Genomic DNA, 13,034 nt, shown 5'->3' on the forward strand with positions numbered 1-13,034 from the left:
ATCTCAGCCTCAGACTCCCAGGGAACATCTCTGTCTGGGAGCTTATTGCACCCACCAATGGGCCTCCTGTCATATAGCACATTAACACAGAGAAGATGCTCAAGGAAATAGGAGAGGAAATTAAACCAGTGGCCCCCAAGAGCAAGCCTGTCTCCCCTGTACTCTGTGGTCCTAAGGATAACTGACTAGTGAGAAAAAAGCCCACCTTCATCTGTCACCACAGCGTTCTTAAAGACTCCCTGCTGCTCTTGGAGCCACCAGAATTCTCCCAGTGTGTGTGCCACTTCCTCCCCAGAACGGTGCACATGTCAGCACAGGCTTCCTTGGTGGCCTTTCAGAAGGGGCCAGGCATGGCAGCAACACAACCAGAGTTCAGGTCATTCAGAGTGATTCCCACTTGTCTGAAGGCAACAGTGACCATAGGTGCTTTCTACAAAACAGATTTCTGGACACAAACCCAGATCGAATGACTCAGAATTACCAGGGAAGAGGCCTAGTAATCTGTATTTTCACAGACCTATTAGATTGGTGGGATCTCGGAGTCCCCTCATCCAGTTACTCAGTGGCTATTGTCTTCTTGCAATGCCTCTGCCAGCCAAGCCCCCATTCCTGGCCATGCCCATCCCCATCCGCCACTGTGGTTATAATATAGGCAGGATTTTGGGATGGGTTATGGACAGAGGCACTGTATTTGTTTATTCTTGCTGAACAGAGTTCAGTGGGTCTCACAGTGTTTTTTGTGAGGTCCTATCAGAATACCTCTTATCTTTTGTTTGACTTGATATTTGCATAGTGATGTAAAGGGCTTGTTTTCTTGAAAGATCAGTCTTTCCACATATCTTGTGCTTAATATATTACCAGGTACCAAATAGATACTTAATATATATTAGATGGTTAAGAATTTAGTTTCTAGAACCAGACCACCTGGTTTCATATCCCTGCTAATTGTGCCTTAGTTTCTGCATCTGTGAAATGGATATATTGATACTTATCTAATAGGCTTGTTATGAGAATTAACTGGGTTAATTCTTGCAAAACACTTAAGACAGTGCCTGGCAATTAGTAAGCACTTAATATTAACTTTTTAGTAAAGAAACTACTGCTTGGGAGGAGGCGAGTGGAATTAGTGAAATCAGGCCCAGCTACTGAGCCCCTCCTGCTGCTCCTCCAGGGATTACAAAACTGTAATCTCATCTAACATCAGCCACCAGCATGTCCCCAGGGACTTGCAATCCCATTAGCCCAGCCAAGTGTTCCTAAACAAAGACTAGGATAGCCACCAGTTAGTGGCCTGCCCCAGGGGTTCCTAACAGGGGTTTTGATGGTGGCAGAAACCCAGCAGGTAATTGTGCTGAGGTTTCTGACCTTCCTGCCCTCAGGAATGGTGGGGGGAGGAAAAGTGAGGACCAGTGACCTGAAAAGAGAAGAGGCGGGTGAAGAGTAGTGAGGAAGAATCTGATCCTTGCAACTGGTCCTGGGATGTTCTGTTTTTGTCTTTGTGTTTTGGGAAGTCAGGAAGAGCCTTGGAATTGGGAAGTCTGGCAGAGCCTTGGAAACTCCCCAGTTCTTATCCTCAGGAGCAGACAGGGCATGAAAACCCCTTCACAATGGCTGCAGGACTTCTCCAGGACAGGGCAGCAAGCGTGTTCCTGCACAGGCTGTTGAAGCTTGGCTGAACCTCTCCCCTCTTCAGTAATATGACTTTCATTAAAGAGCTTTGAGAACTTCTGGGCCGGACTCAAAGCCTACTTCCCTGCCTATTCCAAAAAGGAAAAGAAAAGAAAAAAAATCATTTCAGGAAAATTCAGCAAAAATACTCTAAAACGTAAATTATGTTGAGCCAGGTCAGCTTCCCTGGTAGCTCAGCTGGTAAAGAATCTGCCTGCATTGAGGGAGACCTGGGTTTGATCCCTGAGTTGGGAAGGTCACCTGGAGAAGGGAAAGGCTCCCCACTTCAGTATTCTGGCCTGGAGAATTCCATGGACTCTTATAGTCCATGGGGTCACAAAGAGTCGGACATTACTGAGCGACTTTCATAGGTCAGTGTGGCATTCAGAAGTGATATTGAACAACAGCAGCGTCAAGAACTAAGAGCAAATTTTTATACATTTTATCATTATAGGAAAGGGGAGTGATTCAATAGGTTCTCTCCTCACCTCGTAGAAGGGCTAAATCTTCTTTTTCTTTGCTTCGAGTAAGGCCTCAGTTGCTGGACGTTCCATGGAGTAGGCTGGAGAGCGTACCATTCCCCCGGAGCCACCTTGCTGGGTCATTGTATACCATGTTAGGTCACTGCTTGGGGAAGCTTCTCAGCCACCAGTGAGGATAAACACCTTGGATCTTGCTTAGAAGCTGTATCCCTCTGGGAAATCTACTTTGCCTGCCAAGGCTCAATTTTGTCATGTGTAAAATATAGGTAATAACACAACAGATCTCACAGAATCGCTGTTGAGGATGAAGTGAGTGAAGTGTGCAAGGCACTTAGAACGATGGCACTCACTCAGTGCCGTCGATTAGTTAAGCCTGTGTGTAAATTCTCTGCCCTTGATTCCTCACATCTTAGGTCGGGCTGACAGTGCTCTCCTTTCCAAGTGGCTGTGAGGATGAGACTGGAGAGGGTTGGGCACCTAGCCATGTGAAGCACGGCAGTGCTTTCTGTGAACCACAAGGATGTCTACCCTTGAACCACAGGCCATGTGAGGAATGTCCCTTTTTCTCATTTTGTGTAAGCATTAACCAGGGATGTGAAGCCACTCTTCATATTAGCCTTGTGAATTGGTTTAGAATCAGGACTGTCGGATTATTCCAGAAGGGTACAAAAGTCTACACCATGAAAGCATATTATTTCAAGAGCCATGAACTGCATCACAAGCAGCTTATGGACAATGATCTTATTTTATGTCTCATCAGTCTTTCAGAAACATAGAACTGGATCGAGGAAGGAGAATACAGGTCAGGGCAGGGAAGGCTTGAGTCATAGATGGAAGGAAGGAAGGTGCTCTTGAGCCTGCTGTGACCAGCCACTGTGCTGGACAGTCCTACACGTCATCTCGTGCAACACTCCTGCCTGCCCAGCAGGCATAATTGTTACCATTTTATAGAATTAAAAACCTAGTTGCCTAATACACCACAGCAGATAAGAGATGGCTTCAGAATTCTAACCCACAACTGTCTGGCTGTGAAGAGGAAATTTTTTCTTCTACCATAGGGGCCACATTAGTAGGGAGCTCAATAAGTTTGGATAAATTATATAATGAGTTGGATGTGTGCTTCAGTCGTGTCCAACTCTTTGCAACCCTGTGGACCATAACCTGCCAGGCTCCTCTGTCTGTGGGATTCTCCAGGCAAGAATACTGTAGTGGGTTGCCATTTCCCCCTCCAGGGGATCTTTGTGACACAGGGATCGAACTCTAGTTCTTTACCTCTAGCACCACCTGGGAAGCCCATTTAATAAATTGGATAAGGACAGTAATTATTTTGTAAAGTTCAGGATAGCAGATACTATTCTTTTTCAGTCTTCTCTGCTTGGAAGTAGCTAGGTTTAGAGGCTTCCCGGGTGGCACCAGTGGTAAAGAACCCACCTGCCAGACCCACCTGCCAGGGGTCGAACCTGGGTCGAACCTCTTTACCGACTGAGCTACCAAGGCCTCAGTAGTGGTAGTATCTCAGAGAACTGCTACAATTCAATCTAATGGAGGAGAAACAAGTTGCACAAATCCAAAATGTCACAAATCCTCCAAGCACTGTCAATTATCCTCCAAATTGTCTCTGAAATCCCCTTTCCTCACTCTCTCCATGTACAGCCTCTGTTTTCAGGGACCGGTACCAACTCTCCTAGCTGGTTTCTGGGCCTCTGGTCTCTCACTGCTTTTTTCAGTTCCCACACTGCCCAGTGAGATTTTTCTGAAACTCATCTTGCCATCACTTACTGGTTCTGTGATTTCAGGTAATATTGTTCCCCCTGCCTGCTGAAAATAAGTGAAGTTACAGCGACGGCAGTGTTTACCAATGTGGCTGGACTGGGTGTTTGTGATTGGAATGTGCTTTCAACAGTCAGTGCCCGGCTCTGTTGCTTATTAAATATTTTAAGTATGATAACACTCCCCTCCCAAAGTTGTTGGAATGATTAAACAAGAAAGCTTTGAGAGCTAAAGTGCCCTGCAGTCAGCCGGACTATTCTCTTTCCCTGGACCCAACTACACAGGAAGCATCACCTGGAGGCTTTGCCCGAGTGTGAGTCTTCATGCTCCAACGTGACCTTTTTATTTGTTTCATTATTGTATTTATTTTAGAAACAGACATTTTTAAACAACTGTGCATTTCCTCTCCCTTTGTTTTCCAGTCATGGTGCATTTCCTCACTTTTTACAGTTGAACATTTCAGATGTCTGTTCATGGTGCCCAGTGTGTTAGATAAAATTTATTGCAGTGCCTTTGGCCTGTACTTCACCATATCAACCAACACAAACAGCCCAAAGCTATTTTATCCAGTAGCTTTTTCCATGTGGGGAGAAACAAATCTTGAGTGTTAAGGTTTAGATCTGCCAGGAAATTCATTCTGGGATGTTTGCCCACATCCATTGGCATTTTTCAAAAGGAACCCCAGGTGTCTACATTAACACCAGCAGGACCACTTGAGGCATTCATCAGCCACTTTGTTCTCAGTCTGAGTGTGGAAGTTAAAGATGTAAGAGACAAGGTTGTAGAGCCAACGTCTCTAAGGGTGCAGTGCTTTTCTTATCCCTGAAGATTTATCCCTCCCATGGCCTGAATGTATTAGTCAAAAAAGGTCAGCACAGAGTACCAGTCCCCTTTGATTATCAAGTTCAAGCCAAGAGAATGATTCTTTCTTTCTTTGCCTCTACTGGATATAGTTTTCCACTTAAGAGATAATTTAATTTATTTATTACTTAATGTGTTTGAATTAGCATTGGAGGGGTCACAGTTGAAGAAGGAAGCCTGCTGCTACTGCAGCTTCTTCTCCCAAGGTGGTGTTTGACTTAGCTGTATAAACAAATGACTGCATTCTCCAGAGGTCCTGAACACAGCTGTCTGCCCTGGAGAGGGCCACACCTCTTCCGGCAGGGTGAACTCTGCTTCCTGCTGAGAATCAGCAAAACAACCAACAAGGAGTGGTAGTAATTGTATAGACTTCAGATGGCAATGACCCTGCCACCCAGATTTTGGCCACAGCAGTTGGAAACTGAATAAGACAAGGAAACCTCTTCTCTTGCTTTACTGCCCTTGGCTATCACAGGGCATTCTAACAACTCTCTTTGAGATGCTCAACTCTGGTTGCAAAATTTGTCTGGACTATAGCCATGAGACCCTGGAAACACTGTCTTTTTAATCAGTGAAGATGCACTTTGAATTTTTTTTATAGTCGTGATGCTATCTTTCTGCTGAGCCTCTCGCAGTAGCCAGTTCTTATCTACCTACAGTATTCTTCCCAACATCCATGATCACACTGTTTCTCTCTGTTTAGAACCAAAGAGCTTTTATAAACAGATTCTGTGGCCTCAGTCTCATTAGAATCTACTATGTTTTAACTTACAAGCCAACCAGATCAGACTAGATGAGTCAAAATTCGTGACCTTGGTTAAGGGTTTAGTCATTCACCATTGCTCCCCAAACACACTCATGCACCTACTCACATGAGTATACATGTTCATTAGCCAAGATCTTAACTTCAGGGACCTAGAGTAAGTACCCGTAGGGAATGAGGTCACTTGCTGTGAGGCAGGTGGCCTCCCCATGAGAATGCAAGGATACATTATGAATCATACCTCAGGGTATGACCTAGGGACTTCTGACTCATGTCCAAACCAGCTTCCACAGCTGCTCTGCCTTGACCTCTGGATTAGCTTCATAAGACCTTCCTCTGGATAGAGTTGTCTGACTTTCAACTAATGGCCAATGAGCAAGCTAGTGAACATCAGTGGCTTAAGACCCATCCCACTGCCGCCCCTGTTGCCCAGGTGGAAGTTTTGGCTTCTGTTCATAGCATACTTCTAACCAGATGGGGTGCTGCAGATAAGTTTGGGATGGGTTGTGTTCCCAGCAATATTGTTTTTTTTTAAATAACTGCCTTCTCCCCTAGACAAACAGTTATTATAAATGGCTGGGCTTAAATGCCACTAGACTCTTTTAACTTTGAAGATATTTTGCAAAAACAGTGATTAAAATGGTATTGATCAAGTTCTCATTATTTGTGAAATAGTTTAGTATCCTACAGGCTTCCCTGGTGGCTCAGACAGTAAAGAATCTGCCTGTAATGCAGAAGACCTGGGTTCAATTCCTGGGTCAGAAAGATCCCCTGGAGAAGGGAATAGCAACCAACTCCAGTATTCTTGCCTGGAGAATCCCATGGACAGAGTAGCCTAGTGGGCTACATCCATGGGATCACACAGAGTCGGGCATGACTGAACAACTAATACTCACTCACTCTTAGGATCCTACATAGTTAAAACACAGGTTCTGTCCAGAGGAAGTTTGCTTGTTTGCCTCATAAGAGAGTGTGAAGTGCTCATCATAAAGTGGTTGGGAGGATTCAAGGGGTTAATACAAGCAAAGGACCAGTTTTGGGTACATAGTAAGCCTTCATTAAGCATCAACTTTTATTCTTACCAGAAGGCAGTGGTTGGCCCTTCCCAAACACACTCATGTGATCCTTAGAACATACCTATAAGGTAGGCACATCTCCATTTTGCAAACAGAGAAAGAGAGGCCACATGGTTAGCAAACAGCAAAGTAGGGATGGTGTTCAAACACTACCCTGTACCGTCTTTCTAGAGATGATAATTTAACTTTGAAAATGGGTCAGATGTTTCAGGGTAAGAATGAGTGAGAACCATTTAGGTTTTGTTTTTCTAGAGAATATCAGAGTACCAATCTAGAGAGACACAGCAGGAAACATGACTGTGAAGCAGCTGCCTGATAAAACAGCCAGGATGGAGCCCAGGTCATTGCAGGACTTAACAATATCACTGAAAAATCAGCACTTACTCTACTGTAGATTTCCCTTAAGACATGAAAGAAGAATTCAAAGAGAATGGGTTAGATTGCTCAGAAAGTCATATTATTAAAATGTTTTTATTGGTTTTTGGTTTTTTTTTTTTTTTTTGCTTTAATGAGAGTTATACTCTTGTTAACATTATACCAAAAATTCACCTTTCACTAATTTCTCCTAGTTTATAATCTGATTTCAGGTGCATAGGATTATGTTCAAAACGCACAGTAGTAAAGTTGTATTTCTTGCAGCATTTGGGACTTCTAAATTTAACTCAATTCAGTATACACTTATTAAGCCCCTTTCATGAGGAAATACTGTTACAGAGACTTAGCAAACAAGACATGGCCCCTGACCTCCGGAAATTTACTATCTTTAGAGCTGTGCTAACAATACAATAACCAGCAGTCACATGTGACTATTTAAATTTAAATAAAGTGAAAAGGCCAGTGCCTCAGATGCATTAGCCTCATTTCAAGTGCACAATAGCAATGTGTGCTTCCTGGCTACCATGTTGGATAGGGCAGAAGTAGAACATTTCCATCATTGTGGAAAGTTCTACTGGACAGTGCTGGACTATTGACCAGAAGGAAGAGATCTTGTTCAGGAATTCTGTTGCTCCCACTTTGCAATTGCTCTTAGAGCAATGTGAGGGAACAGCACCACCTTTCAGGCTTAACACTTGAAGACATGGATCCATAGTCTGCCTCTGACCCATATTGACCTTACACAAGGACCTTTGCACATTGGATTCCAGTTTCTCATCAGTAAAGCAAGGACATCAGATCATAAGACCTCTGTGACTCCTCTGTCCAAGTGCCTTGTGATACTATGAGGGAATTGATAGACTGTTCTCTGTGTGTGTGTCACAGCTACAAGAAGCTGCAAAGTATTCCCATCTCCCCAATAATATTCTTTTTTATTTTGGAAGTTTAATTTCAAGTTCACTCTATTTGTCAATACTAAAACTCTATATGTGCCGTCCTAAACTTGACAAACTGATTTTTTTTTTTAAAAAGAGAGATATTATTATATTAAAATAGAGAGATAAGTAATAGTTATACTCTCTTTATTTTTTTTACCTTTTTATTTTGTATTGGGTTGATTGATTGATCCCTGTAGCTCAGATGGTAAAGAATCTGCCTGTGATGCAGGAGACCTGGGTTCAATCCCTGGGTCAGGAAGATCCTCTGGAGAAGGAAATGGCAACCCACTCCAGTATTCTTACCTGGAGAATCCCATGGACAGAAGAGTCTGGTGGACTACAGTCCATGGGGTCACAAAGAGTCAGACATGACTGAGCAACTAACACACACATAGATGATTAACAATGTTGTGATAGCTTCAGGTGAGCGGCAAAGGGACTCAGCCATACATATGTTATACAGTCTCCTCCTAACCCTCCCCATCCAAGCATGATCTCTTACTTTATGAGACAATCGTAGCACATGGAGAGCCCATAGATTGGGCTTTACCAATGGCTCCTGGTGTGGAAAGAAGTCTGGACCTAGAGTTGAAAAATGGGGAGAGAATCCAGACTCTGCCACCGTCTAGCTATGTGACCTCTGTCAGGTCTCCTCCTCAATAAAACTAGGGTTCCTGGTCACTCACGAGGTTCTGTGGGAGAGTTAATGTGTTCCTTCAAGCCTGTGTTACATCAACAGCCTTCTAACTAGGCTTCCAGCTTCCCCTTCCCACCACCAGTGTACTTTGAGAAACACGATCTAATCTCCTATGTCATACCTCTGCTTAGAGCCCAACAGTGGTTTCTTGTGTCTTTTCAGGGTTTTGCCAGGAAAACTCCTGACTTGAGCATGGAAAACCCTGCATCCCATGAAACCTCAGTTGGCCAATCACCCTGCAAACCCAGCAGAGCAACTGACCTGCTTCCCACCTGCCTTTTTAGTGCACACCTCTCACCTCTTCTCACCTATGTTCTTCTCTATACCCTAGGACAACCTGGGTGTGGGTGTTTGACAAAATACTGATGCCTTGGTCCTGCCTCTTGAGAATCTGACTTCATTGTTTGGAATGGGGCTTGAGTATAGTTGTCTTTTAAAAATCTCCATAGTGGTTTGAAAGCACCAGGGAAAGGGATCTCTATTCTGTTCTCGCAGGTCTCCAGAAATCCATGCCTGAGTTGACCTTTCCTTTGCTTTCTTCCCTTGGCTAATTCCTGCTTATTCTCATCCTACTCAAGAGTCTGTTCCTCCAGGCAGCCCTCTAGGACCCCTTCCAGGTAGACTTAGCCTCATTTCACCACCAGGCTGCTTGACTACCCCAGGCTTGCTTTCCCCAGAACCTGCATTCTGATTGTTGGCTTACACCAAGTCTCTCCCTCATTAGATCTGGAGTTTCTTTCAGGAAGAGATTTTATCTTTCTTCCTTGTATCCCTGGAGCCAAACAGGCTCTGGCACTTTGCAGGCTCTCAGTAAGTATCCTGTGAACAGATTAATCAAAGCAAGGCCAGCTGACCTCTTGTGAGTTACATTCTAAGAAAGAAACATCGCACAATAACCCCAGTGTATTATAGAAACAGGAGATTAAGGAAAAAACACATCCAAGTACAATACAATACAAGCTTTAACGAATCTATAAAAGTGGACAGCACTCAATATTCAAATTAAAAGAAATTCTTAGTTCTGCTCTTTTCTAGGTAATGATTTTTTTTCTCTTCCAGCGGAGAAAAGAAAAAGACAGGTTAGGAGATTCCTTCTCTATCCTCATTACCTGTCATAGAATTGTAACTGGAAATGATCTCTCTGACGAAATCCCTTTGGTTTTCTGTTATTTTCTCTCTTCCTCCTCATTCTTCCCTCAGCTGGCCATCCTTGTGTGTTTGCAGAGAGGCAGGAAGGTTCACCGCTGGGACTGTTTCTGTCTCTCTTTAAAACTCTTTTATCGGCAGGCTTTCTGATCTTCAAAGCAGCTTGTATCTGATGTGACCCCACTCCCTAGACTCCATGTACTGGGGAGTGAGAGCTGGGAGTATTTTTGTCATTTTGATGACTTGCATGTTTGGACAGCCTGGAACAGCCCAATTGTGCAGGCCTTACTAAACCTGCAGGGATGAGAGCAAGTCAGTGTTTCTAAGTCCCCTTTCACCCCCAAATCTACACCAACACTACAAGTTGAAAACTTGACACCAGAGCCCAGAGTTAAGCAAACGGCAAGTTTATAAGTCTTCTCGCCTTTGACCCATCCACTGAGGCCGCAGCCCTGAGCCTCTGCCCTGTTTTGCCGTAGAGTGTTCGTGCTTGGTGTTCCTCAGACTCTCAGCCTTTGTGATTATCCACAGTGCTTGATCCTGGATAAGTTTGAAAGCTACGATGATGAATTTCAACTCACTCAGCGAGCCCTGTCCCTGCTGGAGGAAAACAGGTTCTGGGCTGGAGTGGTATTTCCGGACATGCACCCCTGGACCAGCTCCCTACCACCCCATGTGAAGTACAAGATCCGAATGGACATAGATGTGGTGGAGAAAACCAATAAGATCAAAGACAGGTGATGTTTCAGGAGATCTCAGAAGGCCCTGGGTATCCCCAGTGATGTACGAGGCAAGGAAAGGGGGCTCCTGTGGGCTCAGGCCACTCATCTCCTCCTGAGACAGAAGGGTCACTCAGAAAGGCACAGAAAAGCACTTTGGTATCAAAGAACTAAGTTAGACAGTTGACCCTGCTAGTTGGTGGGACCAGGCGAATGCAGCTACATATGTTTACTTCCTCACCTCAGCACTTGTCCTTGGCTGGCCTTCAAGCAATTTGGAGATGAAAATCTCTAGGTATTGGGTTATCTTCACAGAGATCCTGCAAATGAGGTTTCACCAGAGTCACTGGGAAATTACATTTGTTACAGAGTAAGGGATTGAAACTGGGCTCAGCCTATACATTAATAAAATTAAGTTAAATCAGAGGAAGTAAGATAATTTGTAAAGCTCAAAGTAGAGTCCTTGAATGAAAGCCATTACAAATCATGCTGAGGCTAATATTCATCCCTGAGATTTAAACTGTGACCTAGAAAACAGAATCAGAGAATGTGGAAAAGTTCAGGAGAGAGTTTCAGGAGAGTGAATGCCCAGTCCCCTCGTGCTGATAATGAATGAGTTGTCCTGGCCATTCCCATCCACATCCCTTGTCCCTGTCTCTGGTTTCTTCCCAGGTACTGGGATTCTGGCCCCAGAGCTGATCCTGTGGAAGACTTCCGATACATCTGGGGAGGGTTTGCCTATCTGCAGGACATGGTTGAACAGGGGATCACGAGGAGTCAGGCCCGGGAGGAGGTTCCGGTTGGAATCTATCTCCAGCAGATGCCTTACCCCTGCTTCGTGGATGACTCGTGAGTCGGAGGTCCCAGGCCCCCTCCAGGACAAGCTAATCAGGTTTCTGGGGTGGGATGAAGGGGAGGTGCTCCCCAGGCTTCAATCTCTTTGGAGAAGAATCTTTTTGGGGTCCTGGGGCCAGCTCGGGGAGAACAGAGCTCTGATTGAGGAGCCTGCCCTGCCCCCTCAGCTGCAGGCAGGGCCAGATGGATAAGTAAAGTGGGAGAAAGAGCTAGTGTTATGGGTAGAAAAGGGAAGGTGAAGAGTAAAGCAGGGAAAGTGAGGTTGGGGGAGGGAACACAGGCTTTTAAAAGTTCCACGACGTAATATGTTTGGTATGTGGAAGAGTTCAGGTCAGAGTGTTTGCCCAGTGATTGCCAAAACAGCAAATTAGGATTCTGCATCACAAGTAGGTCCGGTTCCTAGGAGCCCTGGAATAATGCAGCTCCTTCCCTAATTAACATTCCCATGATGTGTGCTTAATGAAAAGGTAGAGGGGTGTGTTAGATGAGCTTGGACCCCCTTTCCTGTCCACCCCCATCCCCAAGCCTGTATATTTGCTGGCCAGGAGCAAGACATGCAAGTATCCTACTGTTTTCTGAACATGCATTTGGGGGTGGAGTGGTAGAGGGTGGGACAAAGAGGGAGAAGGGGCTGGGAGGGCTCATTTACTGTGGTGGATTGGGGCAGAAACGTCCCAGGACAGGAGCAGAGATCTGCAATTGGCTTAGGGATTCACCTCCTAGAACAAAAAACTGGCAAGTTCACCATAGTGTGTATGTCGGTCTATGGGGTTCAGGGAGGAGAGAGATGTGCACAGCCTGAAGAAAAGAAGAGTCAAATTGCCAGCTGGCCAGGTTGTAAAAATAAAACCCAGTATGGGTGTAACACCTTAGTCCAATCAGTTCTTCTTGCTCAGCTCTGCAAAAGACTGAAAGAGATAACAGGGGCTGTTCCAAAGTCAGTTTAGGGTTGGACAATAGGCAGAGATGGGAAATGGAACCAGGAGCAAAAGCCCAGGTCCACTTTTAAGATTAGAACAGGAATGAGTGGCAGGGAATGAGGTAGACAGTGAGGAGGCAGGAATTCTGGCCATTCAATGTGGGAGAGCCCTCTGGTGGCAGGTCTCAGAAGGGCAGACTTTATGAGTTTTATTCTCTTCCTAGGGCCATCTTAGTGAAACTCTCCCACCCTGGAATTGGGCCCTTACTGTGTTACCCAGCAGCTTTCAATAGATAATAACCTCAAGGGCTTTACTAGCAAGGTCAAGTGTAGGGAAAACATATGTAAATTTCACACTAGAGTAATTCCAGAATACCAAATTTGCCCTGCTTGCTGGAATGAATATCCATGAATGTACTCCATGAGTATAGGCTGGTGGAATCAGTGACCATTGAATCACTGATTGATTTGTAAATGGGTCAGTTGCCTTCTAAAAGTGCCACAGTGACTAGTTATTTTGTGCCTCTTCCTGTATAACTGAGGTTTGATCCTCCCGGGTAGGCAATGCTTCACTGGCTGACCCCTTGTGAGCTCAATTAATGATCTCACCACAACCAAGTTCCCTTGGTCCACCTTCTTGGACTTCAACATCAGTTAGCATGTATCTCTTCCAGTCACATCCTATCTTATCAGTCCTTTCCTGGGAGAAGAAGCTTCTTATAAGAAGCTATATAACATTTATAGTATGATTTAATTTACATGTTT

General features: G+C 44.6%; 1 protein-coding gene across 1 annotated transcript in view; it reads left to right on the plus strand.

The window, feature by feature from the left end:
• The window catches only part of ABCA4 (ATP binding cassette subfamily A member 4), a 137,109-nt gene that overhangs the window by 45,860 nt on the left and 78,215 nt on the right, over positions 1-13,034 (plus strand). Inside the window, exons 12-13 of the mRNA XM_061121341.1 lie at positions 10,308-10,513; positions 11,168-11,344. Of these exons, the coding sequence (XP_060977324.1) occupies positions 10,308-10,513; positions 11,168-11,344 (383 nt within the window). The remainder of the gene's footprint in view (positions 1-10,307; positions 10,514-11,167; positions 11,345-13,034) is intronic.

Source organism: Dama dama, chromosome 20, assembly GCF_033118175.1.
Source record: "Dama dama isolate Ldn47 chromosome 20, ASM3311817v1, whole genome shotgun sequence".
Lineage (NCBI taxonomy): Eukaryota > Metazoa > Chordata > Mammalia > Artiodactyla > Cervidae > Dama > Dama dama.